At 44.6% G+C, this 25,943-nt stretch overlaps 1 protein-coding gene across 1 annotated transcript; it reads right to left on the bottom strand.

Moving 5' to 3' along the window:
• Window positions 1-323: 323 nt before the first annotated feature.
• Window positions 324-25,264, bottom strand: LOC116312695 (potassium voltage-gated channel subfamily KQT member 2). Its single transcript, XM_031730153.2, has 18 exons — window positions 24,821-25,264; window positions 24,116-24,266; window positions 23,828-23,918; window positions 22,842-22,968; window positions 17,433-17,608; window positions 13,497-13,622; window positions 12,269-12,379; window positions 12,095-12,190; window positions 11,893-11,987; window positions 11,743-11,811; window positions 11,148-11,177; window positions 10,321-10,400; window positions 9,732-9,944; window positions 5,457-5,565; window positions 2,917-3,048; window positions 2,726-2,846; window positions 2,461-2,636; window positions 324-1,719 (listed from the first exon to the last, which is right to left on the bottom strand). The coding sequence occupies exons 1-18, from the start codon at window positions 24,951-24,953 to the stop codon at window positions 1,086-1,088; spliced, it is 2,670 nt and encodes an 889-aa protein (XP_031586013.1). The 5' UTR covers window positions 24,954-25,264; the 3' UTR covers window positions 324-1,085.
• Window positions 25,265-25,943: the final 679 nt, after the last annotated feature.

Raw genomic sequence — 25,943 nt, 5'->3', positions numbered from 1 at the left:
GTTATTGCATCAAAGTTAAAATTGGCACCAGTGAGGTTTCTCAACATTTCATATGTTTTCTTGGCTTCACAATTTAATTTTCTGAGTGGAAAGGTTTGCGCTTGATGCTTTCTGGCAGAAATTTAATCTTATTATTTTCAATGTTTTGGCATTTGATGAGGTTTAAGCAAAGATCTTGTCTTGGGTTAAAATTTAAGTTTTCAGCAATGCTTACCATATTTAGAGAGCCCGATTGGCAACAAGCATTAAAAGTAACCTTCCCCTGATGTCTACTCTGAAATCACAGCAGCAGTAACTTTGCAGCAGGTCTATGAAGCATGGAGTTGTTGGAAGATTATGTCTTATTTATTATCTTTCAAAATACATAAGCATGTGTGTTAGCACTGACCTCAGGCTGTTATTAACTATCAAATCGTCCATACAGTCTTCCAAAAACACCTGGGGAAAAAACAATAACCTGCTAAAGATTACATGTAGTAGATGAGCAGATGCAAGCTGATAGTGTCACAGTAAGAAGATGCTCCAGTGACAGTGCAGAGTCACATTTAGTTAAATAACCAGAATATTAAAAAACATATAAACAGAGTTCATTGATACTGCTGCAGCCTCTAGAAAGCAGAATAAGAAACAGATCCCGTACATAGCCAAAGTTACCTGAAAGCTCGTGGTTCACCTGAAAGTTAAAACCCGGCAGCTCCGGATCTACTTCCTAAATTTTGGACAGGAAGTAGATAAACAGCAGTCTGGTGCATCTTTCCAACTTTTCTTTGTTTAATCAATTAATAAATGTATTGATGAGCTGAGATTATGTGATAGCATTATTTTACATATAGAAACAAGCAACCAATCAGGTGAAAGCATGTCCCAGCAGTGTGCCAGTCGGTGACAGTGTGGACAGATGTTTGCCGTGCAGAATCTGTCACGTAAATCGTACCATCGTGGGTGCGCCCGCTGAGCACTGTCCATAATAATCCTTTGCTGTGAGCCTCCAGCTGGTGGTTTAAATCTTCATGTTTACTTTTTATTCACATTTTGATAAATACTGTAAATGTTCTGCTGGTTGTGACTCTGGATTTCTCTCAGCTTCATTTGGTTCCAGTCCAGGCCTGGTCCGAGTGCGGCGACGGGACACAGAGCTCGGAGTCAGAGTCTGACTCCCCCTCAGCGATGTAGGACCGGACGGCGGTGCAGCAGGCAGCTCCTCCCCCACCGTGGTGATCTCCCAGGTTGTTGGAGGAGTAGAATCCATTGTTGAGGAAGTCCAGGTTGTCCCTGGACTGGGAGATGGAGAAGCCACTGAAAGAACGCTCCAGCTCCTCGTGGTCCACCGATGGAATGGAGATAGAGGTGTCACTGTCAGGCTTCCCCTCCTCGCCTCCTCCTCCCATCCCATTGGACCCCTCTCCTGCCCTCTCCTGTTTCTCCGCCCCCCCTCGGTCTCCGGTGCTGTGTCGGTTCGATCGGTTCCCACCGTGTCTCTCCCCGGATGGAGGAGGGGGCAGTCGAACCAGTGACCCATCCCCCACCGGACTTGGAGTATTACCCTGGCTACAATGAGGAGGGGGCGGAGCCTGCTGGTGGAGCTGGGAGCTGATGGGCTGCCAGGAGGTGGAGGGAGGACATGCGGGGGGATTGTAGTCCCTGTGTCCGGTGGAGCTGCTGGAGCGAACCATCCTCATCACAACCCGAGCCTTCTCCGCATGTTCACCTGGCAACCCTCTGTGCAAGATGTAAACACGTTAGTAAGTAACCGCCATTTTATCAACAGGCAGTTCTGAGATTATCAAAAGGAAGTTGTTTATGAACAGCCAGATCTGAGGTCAAGTGGAAGATAACAGATTCCTTTTTGCTAAAGCATATAGTTGGGGCTGGACCAGGTGACCCTGAATCCTCCCTTAGTTATGCTGCAATAGACGTAGGCTGCCGGGGGATTCCCATGATGCACTGGGTGTTTCTTCTTCACTAACTATGTGTTAATAGACCTCTCTGCACTGAATCACACTTGTTATTAATCTCTGTCTCTCTTCCACAGCATGTCTTTATCCTGTCTTCCTTCTTTCACCCCAACCGGTCGCAGCAGATGGCCCCGCCCCTCCCTGAGCCTGGTTCTGCCGGAGGTTTCTTCCTGTTAAAAGGGAGTTTTTCCTTCCCACTGTCACCAAAGTGCTTGCTCACAGGGGGTCATATGATTGTTGGGTTTTTCTCTGTATGTGTTATTGTAGGGTCTACCTTACAATATAAAGCGCCTTGAGGCGACTGTTGTTGTCATTTGGCGCTGTATAAATAAACTGAATTTAATTGAATTGGATGGTCGGGCCTTCAGGTCAGGTTCAAGTTAGATTAAAATTGGGAAACATTTATTATATTTTTCTCATCACTACTGTGACTTTGATGACGTTACCCTTTACTTGTATTTTCATTTACATTAATGACATGATGAACAAATAAAAAGACACTGACTGCATGATCTTGGCGATGGATTGGCTCTTCTCCAGCTGATCCACTGGACTGTGATAGGGTGGTGCTGGGTCTGGCTCCTTGGATCCAAAGTAGGCGTCGGTCTCAGCCTGAGGGATTCCCATTCGCTGGATGTAGATATTAACCAAAAAGTCGAGCTTTCTCTCCATGGACAGGACCTAAGGGAGAAAACACCAGCAAAACAGACTCATGTCTGAAACCATAGCAGAAAAGCCACCAGGTGTACTCTTTATAGTCTGTTGGTTACCTGCTTCTCCACCTTCCCCAGGCGTCCCATCATGCTCGGGTCTTCAGGTAGCTCCTCACTGGCTGCTTTGGGACGATCCTTATCTGCAATTGGTGTTCCTCTGCCAACGATCTGATCCACCCTGCCAGTCAGGAGACAGAGTGAGTCAAGCTGTTCAAAACCTCATAAAGTCTTACCTCATGCAGTTTTACCTAGACTGGAGGTTCTTGATACGGGCAAGCATGTCCAGGTGTCCGGCTGAATACTGTTCAATCACATCCATGACATCATAGGGACGAAGACTTTCCTTAAACTTCCTCTTGGATACCATGAAGCGCATGATGCTAAGAGAGGAAACAAGACAGCCAGCAGTCACACCACATAGACTTGTCTGAAATCAAAAAACTGAATCTGAATACTTAGAAGATATTCTGGGGCTTTTCTGTACAGGGTGCTGTGTGGTTTCTTTATCCAAGTCCTGGTGACCAGTTTGAGTTGCACGCTGTTTACCGGCATGCTTTGGCATAAGTGCCTGGATTGCTAATGAGGTCAATCAAGTCTTGACCACATCCATCTACAGTCTGTGGAATGGGGATAAGGAATGGTCCGTATCTCTACTTCAGTCCTGAAAACTGTGGCTCACAGTCCTGCTGATAAGCTCTGGGCTCAGGGTCACCACTATGGAGAAACATGTTAAAAGTAACGGTTTAAGCTTGGCCCAAAGATGAAGACGAGATCAAAGCTACAAAGAGCAGGCAAAGACTGTTTCGTTCTCTGACAGTCAAGTCAACCAGAACTTTGAAGGGTTATCTTTAAAAACGTCAGTGATACCTGGGATGGAACAGTAACGTTAGGGTAGGCCACATTGTGTTCATCTTTTTAATCACATTTTGTAGACATTTATATATTCCATCCATCCATTCACTTCCGCTTATCCTTTTCAGGAGCCTATCCCAGCTGTCTTAGGGCGAGAGGCGGGGTACACCCTGGACAGGTTGCCAGTCTGTCGCAGGGCTAACACACAGAGACAGACAACCATTCACACTCACATTCACACCTATGGGCAATTTAGTTTCCAATTAACCTATCCCCACTAACTGCATGTCTTTGGACTGTGGGAGAACCCACACAAACAGGGGAAGAACATGCAAACTCCACACAGAAAGACCCCGGCCTGATGGTGGAATTGAAGTCAGGACCTTCTTGCTGTGAGGCAACAGTGCTAACCACTGTGCCACCGTGCTGCTCCATGATATTTCTATATTTTACTACAATGTTGGCTTTATTCTGGGGGTTTTAGGAGGTGAGGTTATAGCAGGTGTAGTGTGCCTTGCAGACGGTGGGTCATGGAAGTCACCTCCATTCGCACAAGCTCCAGGATCAAAACAAACATGGAAGCTAGCCCACAGCTTGTTTTGTTTACATGCCGCAACATTTGTGTTTCTAATGCTGGGCTTACACTGTGCGATTTTTGGCCCATTTTTCAGTCGTGCAACCGTTTTGGTGATCGGCCCGAGTTTGGCCTTCATCGTGCGTCGTGCATCGTGTAGTATACATGGGGTAACGAGAAGCGATTAACACCGCACGACCAGCTGCCGATCATCAATCGCTTGGTCGGGAGGATTTCAAACCTGTTTGAAATCCTCCCGACCGTCGTGAGGGCGTCACCGCAGCTGCTCACACTGCGCACGTGCAAACACATAAATGTCGGTGAAAAAGACGGAGTAGCACAGCTGTGCAGCGTGTTATCTGGACACAAGCGATGGAGGCACTTGTAGAACTTTGGAAAGCTCATCTGAGTCTTTTCGATGTGGCCTCACAAAATTATCACGACCACAACAACCATGAAAATAGTTGGATCTACACCGCTGCTCAATCACAACTGCCTGATCAATGGTTTTCATTAGCAATTTAGCAAAGTTGATGGTGGTGGTGGTGTGCGTGTCTGTGTGAGTGAAAGAGAGAGAGGGAGAGCGAGCGACAGAATTTCCGTTATAACCTTCATTTTATGGACGCACAGTGTGAGCACTCAGATCGCATCAGAGCATCGGGCCGTATAGTGTGAGACCCTGCATCGTGACCTACGAACTTATAACCCCTGCGAGTCAATTGTGCAGTTTGAGCTGAAGCTGAATAACGCGACTGAAAAAAATCGCACAGTGTAAGCCCAGCTTTAGTCTCTGCTCTGAATTGAGCTGAGGGGGGTAGCATACAGCATACAGCAAACTAAGGACAGCCAACACTTCTGGACATTCAGCGTACGTCCTGAGGGAAGCTGGTTCTCTTTGAGGAGGTTTTATTTCTACTGGAGCTGCTGCATGTCTCATTCAGAATTTAGTTCTGATCCAGATTCCAGAACCAGACAGCTGGACTGCTGGAGAGCTGCTGAGGCAAGACCTGAAACTTCAGATAACTGATGTGCCTGAATACACCAACAAAAACCACATGAGAAATGATAATAACAATAATAATTGTAATGTCTTAGCAGAGGTGCTTTTATAACACAACAGAACACAGTGAAACAACATAAAGCAATGAAGCTAACTGAGGTCAGACTGACTGCTCTTACCCAACAGCTGATGGGGACCTTTGACCCTGGGGTGAGTAGAAATTGAAAAAAAAATACAAAAAAAACAAATAAAAGTAATGTGAATAAAAAACATGATTCAGTGCAGAATAAACAGCAAATAAAGGGTGAGCAAAGCGATGAATGGTGGCAGAAAAACGAATATATGCAGGAAACTGTTCGTACCAGATGGCTCTAATGGTAACCTTTAACGCTGGGGTCAGGTCCTGAGGGACAAACTCACAGTGACAGCTCTTGTTGTCATCAGCCATATCTTCTCCAGGAAGGCTGGCCTCTAAAACGGCAACAAACAGAATGGATGTAATTGACCACACACACACGGGACTGCAGAACCTGGGGGACCCAACGTGTCATTACAACGAGAGACCTCAAACTAGTTCACATGATGTCTGGACAACAAAAAGAAAACAACTAAAACAAAACTAAAATGTTGTCACAAACATGACCTGCAGGTGGCGATATAGCCCCTCACGTCATAATGTCCAACAAGACACCACTGCATGTAAACAAAGTAGGAAATGTGACTGGCTTTTATCCTGCTGAAACGCTCATGGTAACCAAAGCTCTGCACACAGACTGAAACCCCATGTCCCTGTTTACCTCTGCCCTGATGGCCTCCCTTTGTGTATTCTGGTGTGTGTGAGTGTGTGCTGACCTGGGGAGCTCTTCTGTCTGAACTCTTCGTCCTGCATCTCTATCAGCACTACAGGAGGAAGAGGAGAGAGGAAACACCTTCATCACAGACGATCACACTCATCATCACGGTCACCCAGAAAACCAAACGATTACCAAATTTTATACCTGCAAGTGTTAGCCTAGTTTAGCACACACCGAATGTGTTAGCCTAGCTTAGCACACACCCAATGTGCTATCCTAGCTTAGCACACACAGAATGTGTTAGCCTAGCTTAGCACACAGAATGTGTTAGCCTAGCTTAGCACAGAGAATGAGCTAGCCTAGTTTAGCACACACAGAATGTGCTATCCTAGCTTAGCACACACAGAATGTGTTAGCCTAGCTTAGCACACACCCAATGTGCTATCCTAGCTTAGCATACAGAATGTGCTTGCCTAGCTTAGCACAGAGAATGTGCTAGCCTAGTTTAGCACACACAGAATGTGCTAGCCTAGCTTAGCACACACCCAATGTGCTATCCTAGCTTAGCACACACAGAATGTGTTATCCTAGCTTAGCACAGAGAATGTGTTAGCCTAGCTTAGCACAGAGAATGTGCTAGCCTAGTTTAGCACACACAGAATGTGCTATCCTAGCTTAGCAGACACAGAATGTGTTAGCCTAGCTTAGCACACAGAATGTGCTAGCCTAGCTTACCACACACCATATGTGCTAGCCTAGCTCAGTGTGACTGGAAGACGAGGAACGCTGTGATCTGAAATGGATGCAGAGCTTAAACTTGACAGTCAGGTTGTAAGATCTAGCTTTTTTTAATGTGAGGCACTTTATCTAAAATAGACCCCATTTTATCAAGGCAGCTTTTTGAGACGGTAATCCATGCCTTTGCTACATCGAGGCTGGATTACTGTAACACACTTTATTGTGGGGTTAGTGATGCGTCCATCAGGCATCTGCAGGTTGTGCCTAATCCTAACCCTGCAGTGCGACGTTTAACTGGCACATAAAAATCTGAGCACATTTTTAATTAACTCCACTGGCAACCTGTACATTTCAGGATCCTTTATAAATCTCTTAATGGCCTGACTGCCCCCCTCCCCCGAACTACTACAGCCATATACACCTGCCCACTCCCTTAGGTCTGCCAATCAGCAGCTTGTTAAGGTACCAAAGACTAAGTATAAATTTAAAGGTGGCCGTGGTTGTGCTGTAGCTGCTCCAAAATTGTGGAATGATCTGCCCTCGCAGTTTAGGCAGGCCTCTTCCCTTTCTGACTTTAAGACTCTTCTAAAAACAAATTTTTTTATTTTAAATTGCTTTATAAAGGTGGTATGGTAAATGGACCCAACAATGGACTATGGGAAGCGCTTCGGCTCCCTTAAGGCCAAAAAAGAGAGAATGAGGAGGAGCTTCTTCCCTCAGGTATCTGGTCCCTCAACCAGGTGTAGGACTGGACTCTCTCTCATTCCTGTACATCAGCAGCTGTTTATTCCACTGCACACGGTTTATTTGCACACTTTTATAACTTCTTAATTTGTTTGCACATATAGAATCTGCACATTCTATTTGTTTTTATTTATAATTTTTTTACCTTCAATTTTACTGTAAATTTTTACATTCTAAACGTGTATAATATACAAATTTCTGGCTAGTTTAAAATTTGAATGTGTAAATATTAGAAGCAGAGGGAAGTTTATCTGAAGAGCAGAACCAGAGGGATCCCACGAGCTTTTCTATAACGTTTGAAACCGAGGGTTTACGTGAACTTTACATGAACGCCGTGAACTTGAATGCTATAAGTCTGATATCACGTCTCAGATTACAATTCCTGAAACATCCAACAGCTAACTGCTCATTAAAGGGACGTCCACACAGGAAGAGGCTGCACAGCCAACCGGAGAACATAAATATCACAAGCATTCAGGTAAACGATGACACGTGAAATGACTTAGCACTTTGAGGTGCTCTAAATGCTGATATAAAAACCATTGAAACTGTAACCAGAACCACTTAAACCAGTCAGAATCATTCACACACCAAGACTCCACTGACGCTCAGATGATGAGCGTGGATCAGTCACACCTCCAGTTTCCTCTCACGACCTTCTCCTCTTCCCTCGTTCTTTGTTTTTCCCTGCTCTCATGTGTCCTGCATGTCTCAATGACCTCAGGTGATGTCTAATGAAAACAAAGAGCTGGGTTCCTCTTCCATTTTTGTAGAACAAATTCTTTATTTGACACAAACGTTCGTCCCACAGCAGAGTGAAACGGCTCCGGCCTCGCTCACATCCACTGTGAAGCTTTGGACATTTGCACCTGTGCCATTGTAGTGTTGTGAGCCCACACATGACGAGTAGAGATGGCGCCATACCACTTTTTTATGTCCGATACCGATATCATAAATTTGGATCTGCGAATACCGATATGAATCCGATACAGTCGATTTTATAATCAATAAAACTGTTTTTTAATGTCTCGCTGCATTTTGTACAAGTTCATACTCACGTTTTAAAAAACAAAACAAGCTATTCTGTTACACTGTATGCAAAAAATACACCACACCCCAAATATTTCACAGTTCAGCAATACTGATCTTTGTATTTACACTTTTAGCAGAACTTTAAATCTAAGTATTTAAAGTAAAATTCAAAAATAATTTAAAATGCAAATTTATGCAGATTTCAAAAACTCTTTGTTCTGAAAAAAGTGCAATATCAGCACAAAATAATGTTTATATTCAACAACTAAAAAAGTGGAGCCTTTTATACTTAAAGCTGAACATAAACAGACATCCAGAGTGGAAAGCAGTGCAAATAAATGCAAACACTTCATGACACTCACCTTTGATCAGGATGGATGTCAGTGTGAGCTGTTTCTATCACATTTGAATTTTGTGTCATTTACATACATAAAAATACACATTTTTCATAGTTTTTTTTCTGGACCATGAAACTGTTTGGCCATGTGTCGTCCCTGCGTGGGGAGCACACGCTGGGCTCTCCAAATCATGGACAAACAGTATCCCACATTCCTGATTTTTAGTTCACAAACACTTCTTATAACGACTAACTTCTCCTGAAACGTTGGAGGGTTTAGCTCTTTATAAAGTAAAGTCACAGGATAAAAATAATTATCAGTCGTTTGTTAAAATAATAATTTTCTGTCATAACCCTCAAACTGAATGGTAATGTAACAACACACATTTTTCACTTTTTCACAAAACTAAAACACACTACTTCCACATCTAATGTCTGTAATGGAGTCGGACTAAACTGGATCCGCACTCCGTGCCAGCGACTGCTCGTGGTGTGGGGGCAGCGGGTTTCTCCCCGATATCCGATCCAGTAATTTAGGTCAGGATCGGATCGACAGAAGAGTTTGTTCACCCTGAGTCGTCATCACTGGAGCTCAGATTCCTAATTTCACCTTTGATTTTAATCTGATGATCGAACTCTGACCGGACAGATCGGAGAAAGTTTGCTGATGGAGGTGTGACAGCAACAGACTCTGGATCAGTTTGAATCCAACAAAAACTGTCCTTCCATGCAGGTGAACCCTGATTCACTGATTCCTTCGGATGGATTCGGTTCCAGGCTGACAAACACGATGATGATGAAGTCTTCTAAATCAAACATTTGATCTCAAAATAACAGCAGTTTAGTGACTAATGCTTAAGTAAAGACAGACCACATCTTACAGAGTGTCCTGGTATGCAAACAGGAGAAGCTGCTGATTTTTCTGAAGATGTGATTTTAGTACAGATTTTTGGGTGACTGGTATCGACACTGCTCGGCTTGGCCGGTCTTACCTTCGGAGTTCTGACGGGATGCTGCTCCCCGGATCCTGAAGGCCTGCCTAGTTCTGCTGCGTTCTCCAAAGCTCCAGCTCTTTGGAACCTTGCTGGGACTCTCTTCCAAATTGGGCTCTATGCTGGGGGACCGCCGCAAGGCCTGGACTCCCCCAGGACCTCCAGGTACTCCAGGACCAATGCCAGGAACAGGACCCATTCCAGGTGCAACTCCTGGGCGAACGGGAGGAACCAGTAAGGAAGGAAGGAAGACAGAGTGCTATTTCAGGTCCCGATTACAAGTAACGTTCTTTGCTTAAATGGCTCCTCCTGGATATGACTGCCAGTCCTTGATGTGCACAAAGCAGTAACCACCAGCTCACAGGGGTGAGGAGGTTAGCTATGTTGCCTCACATCCTGGGGTTCAACCCATCCTATAAAAGGTCAAATAGGCTGACCCCCCCCCAAACGAACAGTGGATGGCGTGTTATCTGACTCTGTGTTTAAAGGCTCATTTAGCAGGTAGCTGACATCAGGATCAGGATTACTCCCAGACCAGAAACGTTAACATTAAAAAAAATCAATCCTCTACAAGACGGTGAACACCCACCGTGCTGAGGAGAACCTTTGCCTTTGGTTCCTGAACTCCGAGGAGACGAGAAGACCCTCTCCTTTAGACTCACCTTCTGACTGTGGGAGGGAGCAGACAGACCAGGAGATTTTTAGTCACATATGGAAAATGATCAGCTCTTAAATCCCTTTAGGTTAGGGTCATATAATTACACAACTAACCAAACAGATAACATTCAACCCTCTGACACTTTAGTCTTCACAGCTGATAAAAACTAAGGAGCTTGGAAAGAAAACGACTGGAAGACGTTTCATGTCTCATTCAACAGTCTTATTCAGCTGTGAGACCTCACCCCATCATGTTTGGTCTTACAGTGGTTTCACCCGAAACCTCTGGTGATAATGACCGACACCTTTGTTCACACCTTGGCTCATGAGATGAGGAACGTGATTAATAATGGGTCAACGAACCTCAACCAAGACACCTCTTGGATGAGAGGTGAAAGGTCATCACAAACATGTAAGAAGTCCAGGTGCTTTCTTTCCAAGCTCCTCATAGTACCATGAACTGATGCCTCAAAACCTACACAGACACACAGGTGTTAAACCTGGAAATATTTCTTTGTTCCCTGATTGCAGAGACTCAGAGGAACCATTTAAAACAAACAAATTTAGGGTGATCACTGCTGATGATTTAGACATCAGAGGGTTCACCTCCTGAACTTCACCAAAGGAAATATTCTAATAGAAGGATGTAAGGCAACACGGATCTAAAAGGATTTATGCGACAGCTGAACGTTTCTAAAGCGATGGTTGAGTAAGATGTTGGGAAATCTGATGTGAGTCCTTGGAGAAGAGAACACGGACCTGGGAGAAGATTCAGGCTGAACATCCTTCCTGCAGGGAGATAAAGATTGCCATTAATCACTGACTTTAAAGATGATTATTCATCAGATTATTAAAGATTATTATTGTTCTTCAGTTAAACACCAATGAGCCAAACAGTGACATGGTCAGCATGACATCACCCTTTGGTTTTGGATGTTCTGAATTCAATTCAGTTTAGTTTTATTTATTTAGTTCTAAATCAAAGCACCAGTCGTCTCAAAGCACTTTGTATTGTAAGGTCAAGACTCTACAATCAAATGACCCCCTATGAGCAAGCGCTTTGGCGACAGTGGGAAGGAAAAACTCCCTTTTAACAGGAAGAAACCTCCAGCAGAACCAGGCTCAGGGAGGGGCGGGGCCATCTGCTGTGATTGGTTGGGGTGAGGGAAGAAAGACAGGATAAAGACATGCTGTGGAAGAGAGACAGAGATTAATAATAACTATTAAATGCAAAGTGTCTGTTAGCATTTTAGCTCCTGAAATGTTGTTCTCAGGTGTTCTCAGGTTAGTCCGAGGAGGGTTTTCGGCTCACTGGTGCAGTTATGGCGCAGTCGTTGTGTGGAAACGTTCAGACCTGAATGAGAGTCCTGATTTGTTCTTGAGGTTCCTTAGTAAGTCCAACTGATTGAGAGGAGGGATCAACCTGCAGACACAAGTTTCACAATCACACAGTTTAAGAATCCCTGAGGAGTGATTGGCTGCAGGTGTACAGGTGCAGTCTTACCTATACATGGGGACAGACACTGTCCTCTCGTAATAATCCCAGGTAGATGTCAGATCGGTTCGGCTCAGATTTGTGGCGTAAACCCTCCAGGCTGCCTGTCGACACAGGAAGGAAGCAGCTGACTCCTAAAAGGTCTCACGTGAGGGTGCCAGTGTAGATTCTCACCGCACAAAGTCAGTGTGATGTCAGAGCGTGGGCTCACCTGTATGAGTCCTGCTGCGGGGTTTCGTCTCTTCTCAAAGTGTTTCTGCCTGTGCTGCTCCTGAACCTTCAGAGCAAAGCCAGAACCCAGAATCCCCTGAAGAGAAACACAGACAGGTGAGCTGGCACGAACAGGTGTCTCAGGTAAACCCAGGTAGATAAAAGACTGACTCACAGCCGGCAGAGCAAAGAATGAAACTCCAATCAGAGTGAAGGTTGCAGCCAGCAGACGTCCATTCCAGGTGATGGGGAACTTGTCTCCATAACCGATGGTTGTCAAGGTGATCTGAGATACAAACAAACCGACTACATCGTCCCATCACGGAGGAGGAAACACCAGTTGGTTCACACCTGTACTACACCTGTGCTGGATGTCCTGTCTGGACTGATTAGGTGAACGTGTTTTTTACTGCCATACTTTTAGTTCATGTATTTTGTTTTGCACTATGCATATTTTATATGTCAGTCGGTCATTTATTGCGGGAATTCTCATGTAGGAACTATTGTACTGCATGTTGGTTCTGCTGGTGCACCTGAGTGAGGTGCACGCCCATGTTGAAGCAGGAGAGGCCCATTTAAGTTGGAGGAAGTTCAAATGTTCTTAAAAGTATGTGTGACGTGCTCAAAGCGGGGGTCAGCCAGCGAGGTATGTTGTAGTACAGCGGTCCCCGACCTTTTTTGCTCCACGGACGGTTTAATGTCAGACAGTATTTTCACGGACCGGCCTTTAAGGTGTGGCGGATAAATACGACAAAATAAAACGATACGACCGAGACAAAAACTGTGGTATTTTGTAAATATAACAATAAACATGAATTCACTGTGTAACTGTGTAACTTTATTAGCAGCGTCCTCCTGAAATGCACCAACAACATTGAGAGTAACATCCTCCTCTCTGCCCCTTAATGCTCTCCGGTTGCTATGGTAATGCGTAAACATTTCTTTCAAAATAAGACACACAACTACAACACAGGAAAGACCCAGGGAAACAGAGTTAACGATAAAAACCCTGAAAACCATCAATTTCACACCCGAGCCTCAACTCTCATGGCCCGGTACCGGTACTGGTCCGTGGCCCGGGGGTTGCGGATCGCTGCTGTAGATCATTTATGTCTCTATTTTGCCCGTCTTACTATTTCATTGAATTTTATGCTGTGTTTGAGTTCGATGGTGGCGTAGTTTGTGATCAAGGTGATGCTGTAACAACATCAATCCGGAGATTTTACAGCTCAGTAAAGCCGACCTTATGCCATCAGCAAAAAGAACTCTTTGTTGTCCTGGAGAAGAGGTGGAAGTGATACTGTTTATACCTGCTGCTTTGCAGCTCAGATAATTAATCACAGGCAAACAGCACCTCACCTGATCTCAGGTGAGGTGTGGGTGTGTATGTGCATTCATCTTACCAGTCCCCACCAGAGGGCGTCAGCATATGTCTCAAACTGTTCATTATCTTCTTTTTCTGCCAGGTAAACGAGGAAACTTGCCAGAATGAGACACAAGAAGCCGATATACCAGGCTGTGATCAGCTCCTGCAGTGGGCGAGAGACTAGAGGGTAAAGTCAGGAAGGAGGAGAGCCCGGGAGGCATCCTGCTCATGTGCTGAAACGCCTCAATTGGCTTCTAGCAGCACAGCAGCTCTACTTTAAGCTCCTCCACAGCTCGAGGTTCAGAATCTATGACACACTGAAAGTTAAGGATAATCCCTTAAGACTAATTTCCTCGTCCATTAAGAGAAAAAAACTACTACACCTGTGAACTAGTCTAAAAGTAAGAAAAAAGGTTCAACTACATGACCTGACAGTTTATGACATCAAGGTTTGGAGGTGCCGGTCAGTGAGTGTACCCTGAATTTCTAAAAGTTTGTGGACTTGATGAATTTGAAGGGTGAGCCCTGCGTTTATGAGCTCTCCACCGTGGACATGAAGCTGGTGCATGGTGACCTCTGCAGCACCAACTTGAATAGAATAGAATAGACTGTTATTGTCACTGTTACAAGAACAATGAAAGACAGTTTGGAATCTCTGCGTTAGCAGCCTGTTGATTTTTACATTGAAATTCCTTTAGAATAAAGAGAAACCAAAAAAGAGACTTAAAGATGTACCTGCACAGGTCTGTACAAGTTATATACACCATATAAAGGAGCAGTGTGATGATCGGTGGTAGTGCACACAGGTAGAGACCAGAGGTAGGAATGTTGGTTCCATTATAATAAATACGGTGAAAATGTCCATAAATGTTAACAGCACAGTCGACGTTAAATCAGGGTGGAGGCAGGACATGATCGGCTGGAGGTAGCTGGGCTCTGCTGCTTGGCAGTGCAGAGGTTTCACTGGAAGAAGGTTTCTGGATTGTTTTCCACAAACTTTTTCTCCGTACATATTGCAGTTGATTGTGTCGGTCCTTCTCCAGTTGTTGCGTCCCAGGCCGACAACTTCATCCCCAGATGTAACTAACCCAGATGCTCCTTTAGTTGACTGGCTAGTTGAGGGTTAACGTTTTTCAAAATCATTTTAACAACATCACCTCCACTTATAGTTGGCTTCCAGCGTTTGCAGAGTGATTGATACATGTAGGCAAAGTGTCGGCCTCTTTTTGGACTGTGCTCCGCACTCTCTCAGCCAGCTCATCCTCATAGTCTCCTGATAGGAACACATTCTTTCCAGGTTTGGATTTTATGGGATCCCTTGAAGTTCCATGTAGAACATTACGAAGAGTAGCCATAAGCCTCTCATCAGTGAGTGGGTTGAGGCCCAAGAAGTCTTCCCCCCTCTCTAGGTACTGAAGAGGATCAGACTCATCAGCTTTTCCAAATTTTGGAAACGGCACTTTGATAGGGCTCTTCCCCTCATTCTACTCCTTGTTTCACCTCGGATGGTTAGTTGGTTACAACCTGGGTTGGCCGGCCACTCTTAGATGTTTCTCTCCAAATAAGTCATCTGAATAGGTTTGCACACCTGCATGTCCAGGTGCCGGGACAGAGAGAAGGATCCTCCTTTATCGGTTGGATGACATCAGGTATGAGTTTTGTGGTTATTTGAGTGTACTGATCCTTTAAACTTCACTCGTTTGACAAGTTGTTTTCTGTGAGATCTCATTTTTAGCTCCTCCTCCTAGTCGTGTTGGTTCTCCACAGTTTTTTAGGCCGTTCCAGAATATCCTGATCAGCAATATTTGATGACCTGAAGAGATTCACTTCCTGTGTTCTTTAATCGATTTTCCAGGAGGAGAGTTGGACGAGTTTAAAGGAGCACCAAGCTCACTCAGTTCCATACCCCGCAGTGAATTATGGGAGGAGAGTTTGAATTAATTGATTGATTGATTGATTGATTGATTGATTGATTGATTGATTGATTGATTGATTGATTGATTGATTGATTGATTGATTGATTGATTGATTGATTAATCATACTTTATTCATCCCGTGCTGATACCGTCTCCATTTCCAAGGATGACCCAGCATTGGGAGCCATTTTGTGTTTCTGTTGGGTTGTTTTAAATAAAGTTTTTTCTTTCTTTATTTAATGGGTTTATAATTCATGAATGAGTTCCATCCGAGGTGTCATTTTTCTATTTGTCAGTTTATATAATGAAGGTTTGGGAGTAGCAGTCAGGTACAGCAAACCTCACAAAGGATGTAAACATGTGACAGAGATTACCACCCTCAGCATGAAACAAACCACAGTTTCTCTCATAAAACTGAAACATATTCACACACTGGAAATACTAATTCTTTAACTTAAATGTAGTTCATGGCTCATGTTTGGTCCATGTTTTATCGCTCACCAGTCCACTGCAGTGACAAACAGCACAGAAAGAAAAGTCCACTCCGCTTTTTCCAATCACTCAACGCAAGGAGTCTTAAACCAGCTGTGCACAGCTGCACACAAAGTACAGCCTGGGGCAGTGACCGCGCCTCACTGCCACCTCCATCCACAAAGAAATCCTCCTGCTTCAGAGCCAGACGATCCCCGGTGCTTTCCACTGGCATGCTTCTTTTGAAGGCTGACAGCGGGGCTTTCCACCCGAAAACACTGGGCTGGGCCGCTCCGTGTCGAGGACCACTCCAAAAGGAATTGGGGGCTTGGCAGTGAGTTTGCACGAGGTGATCCGAGTTCAGAGCAGCAGACAAGTGAGCACTGGCCATACGTTCATCCTTTGATGAACACGCATACGAAGTCAGATTCCTTTACAGAACATAAATAATTCAGCATTTTCAGCAGGTTCCATTCCACGCAGGTTCTGGTCCACACGATCACGCATTCGGAGCCACACATTGCTGAACGTCTTCATGCGTTCTTAAGTCCATTGTCAGTTCTCTCAGTCACAGCTCGCACTTTCGTTATACACCTAACGGCTCATAACAGCAGCCCCAATGTCCTGCTTCCCCACATGTCTACAAACCAAATCCAAAAGACTGGATGGTCAAACCCCCACGATCACTCCAGAGTCCAAGGTCCAATGATCACTCTGAGCCTGCTTCCTAACACTGTAGACCACAGGTGTCGAAGTCCAGGCCTCGAGGGCCGGTGTCCTGCAGGTTTTGGATGTGACCTTGATCCAACACAGCTGATTCAAATGGCTAAATTACCTCCTCAACATGTCTTGTAGTTCTCCAGAGGCCTGGTAATGAACTACTCATTTGATTCAGGTGTGTTCACCCAGGGTGTTATCTAAAACCTGCAGGACACCGGCCCTCGAGGCCTGGACTTCGACACCCCTGCTGTAGACCAAACTTTCCTGAGATCCGGTCATCTTCCAGGATACTCTGACAGGTAAACAGATAACCAACAAAAATAGACTGACTCTAAATTTTATTTATACTCTTTTATATTTTGAGGCATATGTGAAACATTGATCTAATAAATAACTCCGATCAATACAGATGAAAGTAATAAACCAATACTGCAGCTCATTGTTGTGGTTTCTCTAATACTGTAGACCTGGTATAGAAAGTTCTCAGATGTGGGGTTAAGCACAAGCTTTGACCTTTGACATCCATCAGTCTGGGTGCCAGCTGAGCTCAGTGGGTGAGCGGGCGACCACACGACTGCAGAGCAGCGGCTCAGGTTCGAGCCCAACCCGTGGCCCTTTGCTGCATGCCGTCTCCACCCTTTCTATTCAACCTTCACTTTCAACATCCAATAAAGTCCTAAATACTTCAAATAATGGACCAATCTTGGATCTGTAAATATTCTGATTCTTCGATTTCAGTCAGTTTTTAAACTTTCGTGTCCTGTTCCAGATTCTCAGTGTTTCATCACAGTGAACATTAGCTGATCTATAACCACCGACAAGTCAGCGCCACGTCAGCTGGCGTCACTCACACATACGAGTTTTACCTTGCTGTGAGCGTAGACCACCGATCCCAGCAGCTTCCAGGTTCCTCCTCGGCGATCCATACGGATCATTCGGAGAATCTGAAGGAACCGCAGCGACCTGATGGCCGATGTGGCGAAGACGTTTCCCTGAGTCCCTGCAGCCAGGACTGATATGGATGCTATGAGCACCATGATGTCTGCAGACAGACAGGTTACAGGTAGGTCAGAGATGGCTTTTCTAATTGTACCATCATGAACTGGTCCTTTCCATTAGCACTGGTAGTTATTCTTCTAACATTGCCCCACTGGCACATCTCAGGGTTTTCTGCTTTCATTATAGACGCTGCAGCTTGGGTCTGTATTTGAAATCATCATGTTACTTACCACTTTTAATAATAATGATGATAATACATTTTCTTTTATGCACCTTTCAAAACACTCAACGACACCTTACGCAGAAGAATAAAACAACAACAGACAAAAATACCAATTTGATATTTAACCAGAAGCCAGTGAGTTCCAGTAAGTATCCAAGTACAGATGAGCTGGCAGAGAGTTGGGTGACAGAGCAAAGGGCCCTTGTGTTCCCTTGGCCTTAACTGATTAAAACTGCGTAGTAAGCACATTTTGCAAAATGACACTGTTATTGTACATTTCTTTGTGGAGGACGAGTCGAGATCTTGTATAGATTTTATGTTCCAGGTGACAACCTTTAGCTTTAAGCTGACTGAAATAACCCATGGTGCAACACATTTGAAGGAGACAAGGTGTCTAAAATGTTATCAAGTCCATCATTAAATGAGCGTTTAATCAGGGAAGAACAGAGGATTTATGCTCGGGAGGCAGTCAGTACGACTCAAAAGAGTGTTCAAATTAATGCCCCTGATGTTGCGAAATGAGATGACAAATGGAGTTAAATTAACATTAAAGATATTCACATGTGGTCAGAGGTGGGGAGATAAGCTGCTGTACAGCAGGGGTGGGGAACTCCAGGTGTCCTGCAGGTGTTAGATATCACTCTGTGTCACACACGATTAGTATATTAGCAGGCCTCTGGAGAACTACAAGACATGTTGTTGACTGGATCCTATCCAGGCTACCATGTGGCGAGAGGCAGGGCTAACACAGACAGCCATTCACATTCACACCTATGGGCAATGTAGACTCCCCAGTTAACCTAACCCCACCAACTGTGTGTCTTTGGACTGGGAGGAAGCCGGAGTACCCGGAGAGAACCCACACAGACCAATGACATCCAGACAGCAATGGAACAATGGCAGAGAGTCGGAGAGGGCGACTGTGGCCAGTGGACTATGTAGGAAAAGCAGGGTAGTCCAGATGAGCACAGACCCCCAAAACAACACGTTAATCCACATAGCTGCTGAAGATGAACCACAGGAGGGCTTCGGACCAGTGAGAACACACAGGTTATGGGTGGGATAGAGCTGGGCGATATAAGATTTTTTCATATCACGATATGTTTTTTTCATTTCAGGCGATAACGATATACAAGGAGTGCAGAATTATTAGGCAAACGAGTATTTTGTCCACATCATCCTCTTCATGCATGTTGTCTTACTCCAAGCTGTATAGGCTCGAAAGCCTACTACCAATTAAGCATATTAGGTGATGTGCATCTCTGTAATGAGAAGGGGTGTGGTCTAATGACATCAACACCCTATATCAGGTGTGCATAATTATTAGGCAACTTCCTTTCCTTTGGCAAAATGGGTCAAAAGAAGGACTTGACAGGCTCAGAAAAGTCAAAAATAGTGAGATATCTTGCAGAGGGATGCAGCAGTCTTAAAATTGCAAAGCTTCTGAAGCGTGATCATCGAACAATCAAGCGTTTCATTCAAAATAGTCAACAGGGTCGCAAGAAGCGTGTGGAAAAACAAGGCGCAAAATAACTGCCCATGAACTGAGAAAAGTCAAGTGTGCAGCTGCCAAGATGCCACTTGCCACCAGTTTGGCCATATTTCAGAGCTGCAACATCACTGAGTGCCCAAAAGCACAAGGTGTGCAATACTCAGAGACATGGCCAAGGTAAGAAAGGCTGAAAGACGACCACCACTGAACAAGACACACAAGCTGAAACGTCAAGACTGGTCCAAGAAATATCTCAAGACTGATTTTTCTAAGGTTTTATGGACTGATGAAATGAGAGTGAGTCTTGATGGGCCAGATGGATGGGCCCGTGGCTGGATTGGTAAAGGGCAGAGAGCTCCAGTCCCACTCAGACGCCAGCAAGGTGGAGGTGGAGTACTGGTTTGGGCTGGTATCATCAAAGATGAGCTTGTGGGGCCTTTTCGGGTTGAGGATGGAGTCAAGCTCAACTCCCAGTCCTACTGCCAGTTTCTGGAAGACACCTTCTTCAAGCAGTGGTACAGGAAGAAGTCTGCATCCTTCAAGAAAAACATGATTTTCATGCAGGACAATGCTCCATCACACGCGCGTCCAAGTACTCCACAGCGTGGCTGGCAAGAAAGGGTATAAAAGAAGAAAAACTAATGACATGGCCTCCTTGTTCACCTGATCTGAACCCCATTGAGAACCTGTGGTCCATCATCAAATGTGAGATTTACAAGGAGGGAAAACAGTACACCTCTCTGAACAGTGTCTGGGAGGCTGTGGTTGCTGCTGCACGCAATGTTGATGGTGAACAGATCAAAACACTGACAGAATCCATGGATGGCAGGCTTTTGAGTGTCCTTGCAAAGAAAGGTGGCTATATTGGTCGCTGATTTGTTTTTGTTTTGTTTTTGAATGTCAGAAATGTATATTTGTCAATGTGGAGATGTTATATTGGTTTCACTGGTAAAAATAAATAATTGAAATGGGTATATATTTGTTTTTGTTAAGTTGCCTAATAATTATGCACAGTAATAGTCACCTGCACACACAGATATCCCCCTAAAATAGCTAAAACTAAAAACAAACTAAAAACTACTTCCAAAAACATTCAGCTTTGATATTAATGAGTTTTTTGGGTTCATTGAGAACATGGTTGTTGTTCAATAATAAAATTATTCCTCAAAAATACAACTTGCCTAATAATTCTGCACTCCCTGTATATCACGATATAGGCCAAATAACTATATTTGTAAGATTTAAATGTGCCGTTGCTCACAAGTAAAATGTGAAATAATTAGCAGCTTGTTTTAATTAAAATATTTATTTCCCATAATAAGTTCAACAGGGTAGATGTACTTAAGGAACATGAGACTTCAGTTTCAGATAAATAAAGGCAAATATTGCAAACTACACAAAAGGCAGCCGCTAAAGCGTTTAAGTTTCAAAATAGAACAAACAAAACAGACTAAATTGTCAATTCCACTTAGAAACAAAATATTAATTCTAAAAATAAATCTTAGGTCGTTTTACAGAAGAACAGACAAAATTGACTAACTTTTGTCAATATCAAATAAACTGAGAACTAAAAGGAAATTCTCAATCTCTCCTTGTTGTATAGCTTAGCTTTTCAAACAGTTTTAACAGTTACTTTAGTCTGACAAAAGCCGAATGACGAATCAGCGCTTTCAGTCAGAGATTGAGCGTGCACCGCTTTTATTGTATTTCAGACTTGCTTTCGCACAATTTACAGTGCGCGCTACTCTGTTTTTGTCAGACTTGAAATAGCGAAATACCTTCACACTACGGAACTTCTGTGGCCCTTCTGTTCGACAAGCTCTCCGGCATTGGAACCATCATCGGTTTTTCTTGGTAACCTTCGCTCACGCTCTCGGTTGATTTTTCTCTAGTCGGCAAACTCATTTCCTTCATTACCCGGGCTGCACGGCTGCAAAAACAAATACACATGTGCGCCTTGGCGCTTGTGCTGTACGTAACAAGTCACGTGACGTGACGCTGCGGCTGTGATTGGTTCGGCTCTGCGCTACTTAATTTGGATTGGCTGTTCTTTTTTTTCTTTTTTTTTTTAAGAGGACAAGAGAGATGAGGCCTATCACAATAGTTTAATTTTTCTATCGAGAAAAAGTTATTTCGCAATACATATCGTTATCATTTTATCGCCCAGCTCTAGGGTGGGAGTTAACAAACATTAACAACAGGTAATACAAGGCTCACCAACATGCCAGCAGCAGCTAGTCGCACCAGTGTGCACTCCCACGAAGAATCTGTTATGAAGACAACACCCAGATTTCCTTCCCTCTTAAACCCGCCTCCTGCTCTCTAACCTGCTGTGGAGCTGAGGTTAAAACCTGGCTCTCACAAAAGTGCTCAAACTCAATGAAAACATTTGTTTTAGTGATTTATCCCACTCACTGACAGACCGTGACATTTCCCACTCTCCCTGCGTATCTACATGTTGTATAAAAAACATGTGTAACACGACTGCACCTGCTGGACTCCTGGCACATGCATGTTTAGCTCAGTCTTAAACTACTGCACCAGCTTCCAGCTTAGTTCTGTTGATCAGCACCTTCTAATAATTCCAAACTGATTGCTTGACTCGTACAAGCAACCATGAATTCCCAGCCCCGAAACTCTGGAATCATCTCCGTCTTCCCAACTGCAAACATACTTCCTCTCATCAGCTGTTTCAGCTTCAGACTAATTTTAACTGACCCCAGTGCAGCTTCTTGGCTTTTATTATACTTTTACTCGGGGGGGGGTAACACCCAGTGTGCCGCAGGGCTAACACACAGACAACCATTCACACTCACATTCACACCTATGGGCAAATGACCACTTACCCCAACCCTATGATAACTCCTAAATCATTTGTGTTGCATTGTTTACTCGTTGTGCAGCACTTGGTGAACATCTGTTGTGTTTCAGTGTGCTGTATAAATACTGTGTTGTCCCTGCTAGCAGAGGCCTTAGCTGTGAGGCAGAGCTTTGTTGTACGATCTGACCTTGAGGTGAAGGTCCACTCCTGTCTGTAATGTTTTTCACCTGTGGATAATTTCTTTCTCTGTACAACGATGAACTTCACTTTGTTTAGCAATACTGTTAAAACCCTTCTGGGACTGGGCAACAGTTGCTTCTCTACGATCTCTTTGATGTCTTTCCTCCTGTGTTAACACGCCTGAATGCTGCAGAGCAGCTGATTTCATCAGCAGCTCGTGAGTTCATCAGCAGTTAGGCTGGATGGTCCACCTCCACCCTAAACACAGTTGGAGATGCTGAGATGAAGGGTTTGTAGAACTTTGGAAGTCCAACAGGTCCTTCTCACCACCCACTGAACTCTCTCTTGTTGAGGATGAAGAAGAGGAACAGAGTAGCAGAGGCTACATAGCAAACAAACGAGGGATCGGCTTTGGCGTGACTTTAAAACTGTACAAACCTTCTAGAGACCAGAGGAAGTAAAGACCTTTAGAAGGTCCTCAGGGACATTTGTGGATGAAGCTCAGAGATAAGCAGACGTGAGACGGACTGAACGTGACCAACAAACACACTCTGACCCACCGATGACGCAGAAGGGCTTCCTGGCGAATTTCAGTCGACCTCTCCACCCTCTGTACCGACAGCAACACCCGGCAGCCCAGATCCTCACCATGTACTCCACCCCGAACACCACGATGGTCACCACCTCCTGTTACACCACAACAACACGCTGTTAACAATCAGAGCAGCACGTGTGTGTTCAGAAGAATATATCCAGCTTTACGTGAAGAATGAAACACTGAAGCTGAACAGAACCGTCTCTAACTTTATTGTATATTTGTTTCATCTCCGCTTCGAGCACCATCACGTGTGCGATCAGCTCCACGCCGAGCCAAACCTTTGACCAGGGGTCCCCAATCCCAATCCCAGTCCACGAGGGCCGGTGTCCCTGCAGGTTTTAGATGTGTCCTTGATCCATCACAGCTGATTTAAATGGATAAATTACCTCCTCAACATTTCTTGAAGTTCTCCAGAGGCCTGGGAATGAACTAATCATGTGATTCAGGTGTGCTGACCCAGGGTGAGATCTAAAACCTGCAGGGACACCGGCCCTCATGGACTGGGATTGGGGACCCCTGCCTTTGATGCTAGCTAAGCAAGGGTGTCCAACATGACGGTCTTAAAAGAGATGGAAGTGGGACCCTTTCCCCGCCTGGATCTCTGATCTGGGACCGACACATTCAAACTGTCTGCAGTTCAAATATGACAAAATCTTTATATATGTGCTGCTGAGGACTCGGGGGGGGGGGCAAGTTGTCCTGTAACGTCCCATATTGGAGAATACAGTAATAACAAACATCATATTGCAGAAGACAACAAGTAACATTTGTGAATTTTATATAAATATTTTCAGGCTTTTGTCTTTGAAAATATTCTTGTTCAAACATTGCCTCGAGTTTCAGTGTTTGAAAAAAAGGCCTGAAAGTTGGTCGATCTTAAATATTCACACTGTGGACATAAAATGTAAGCAAACTGGCGATGGTCGAGCGTGATGTTTGCGTGGTTACCAGGATGTAAAGCGCGTCCTCTGAGCTCTTCTCGTACTCTCTGATGGTGGAGAACACAGACAGAACCAGGCAGGAGAACACCAGCAGGAACCTGAACACAGAACAGGAAAGATCTGTGTTTCAGGGAAAATAAACATTAGTGTGAGGTGACCTCACTCTGAGAGACGGTTGTGGGGAAGAGAGGGCGGGAATATTAAGGACCGCCCAGCTGTCCCCACCTGCCAAATCCCACTTTTCTCCTGCTCGATACATTGGTGCGCGCACGCAGGTGTGCGGACAGGTACGTACACATAGGCGTGGTAGATAAAGGCCCATCCTCGGGGTCTCTCCAAGACGTTGTACAGGAAGTTCTGCAGGCGTCTGTAGAGGGCGTTTCGTTTGGGAGGTTTCTTCCCCCCAGAGACGCTGCTGCGCTGCCGCCGAGGCCCCTCGTCTCCACCTGGACACAGAAACATGTCAGACAAGCACACGGACGCTTATATGTGCTGCTGAGGACTGGGGGGCAGTATGGGAGTGATGTGGGAGTAAATCTACTGTGAAACCCTCTGTCTGTGACGGGCAGCCAATTAGAGGAAAGCAGAATCAGAAATACTTAATTATTAATCCCAGCATGTGGTCACAGTAAGAACAGTAACGAACAAGGAAAAACAATACAGTTATTATTTACTAATTAATAATATAATTACAGAATAGCTCTTAAAGGGGTAGGAGCTAAAACAGCCTGTTTCAGACTGAGAATGATCTGAGGCGTCCAGAGCAAGATAAAGAAGGATTATTCTGAGCTGTGAATTGTGCAAAGCTGCTCTGGTGGATCAGCCAATCACATTCAAGCCTCCTCTCAGTAAACACCTGCACCATGAAGCTGATTGGTCCTAACCTTCAGGAGAAAGGTTTGCAGGTTTTAGTCACATAGTCACCACGTGACATGTCCCGTATACTTTTAAGTGAAATCAGCTGTTCTGGTTATTAAAGATAACACACACAGCTGCTCACCCGCTATGAGCAGAGCACCGTCCCTGCTGGAGTCCGTCCCTCCGGCCTCCAAACCCACGAAGCCGACCTTCAGCTTCTTCTGGTCGGCCTGTGCTCCGGGGAACACCCCGCCGTTGCGGGATTTCTGCACCATGACGAACCGACGATGTGCACCGATTCACCGAGCTACAGCCAGCCCGCGGACCGAGCATCGAGGCCGGGTAGGGCCGGCGGGAGCATCGGGGCCGAGGAGGAGGAGAAACGGAGAGGAGGAAGAGGAGGTGCAGGGAGGAGGAGGAGGATGCAGCAGCACAGACGAACTGCAGATTGGCTGATCAGGAGGTTTTTTGACTTCCCGCACGAAGAAGGAAACAGAATGACGTCACCGCGTCAGAAACATTGATCATTTCGATCAGCTCCCAAAAAAAAAAAAAAAAAACAAGAAAAAAAGGCAGCATAAACATGAGCCCGCGTTTTCTTGTGATCGCTTATCACCGTCTCCACGGTAACGTGATGTCGACGGCGGTCACCATGGCAGCACGAGGTGTGGGCGGATGGAGATTGTGGCGACAACATCATTAACCATAGAACAAATCAGGTTGGTGATGACGACAGACCCTGCAGCGTCAGCAGAGCCTGGTGACAGTGGGAATGAAGAACCCTTCTCTATCCTCAGTAAACTGAAGCCATTTTCCTGCTTCAGTGCTTCTTAAAGCGATCTCCGTCTCCTAGATTGATGAAGAGGAGGTAGAAAGGGTATTTATTTATTTATTTATTAACGTTTATTTAACCAGGAAGATCCCATTGAGATTAAAAACCTCTTTTTCAAGGGAGACCTGGCCAAGATAGGCAGCAGCAAGTGTCTCACAGTTACAGAAATTACTCAATTAAAGTGAGGCAGCAAAAACACACCTGCAAAAATAAATGAAAGAATAAATAAATAAATAAAATTCAAATAAAAATTTAAAATTCTGTTAAAATGACAATCTAATTGAAACAGTTGCATGTTATGGACTTGGACTCAAGGATTCTTAGTTTAGATTTAAAAGCACTTAATGAAATGAATTCAGTCATTTTCCATTCGTTCTACAGTTTGTTCCAAGCCAAGGGTGCTAAATGAACAAAAAGTCTTTTACCAAATTCA

Source organism: Oreochromis aureus, linkage group 5 (genome assembly GCF_013358895.1).
Source record: "Oreochromis aureus strain Israel breed Guangdong linkage group 5, ZZ_aureus, whole genome shotgun sequence".
Lineage (NCBI taxonomy): Eukaryota > Metazoa > Chordata > Actinopteri > Cichliformes > Cichlidae > Oreochromis > Oreochromis aureus.
This window is presented reverse-complemented; position numbering and strand designations above follow the sequence as displayed.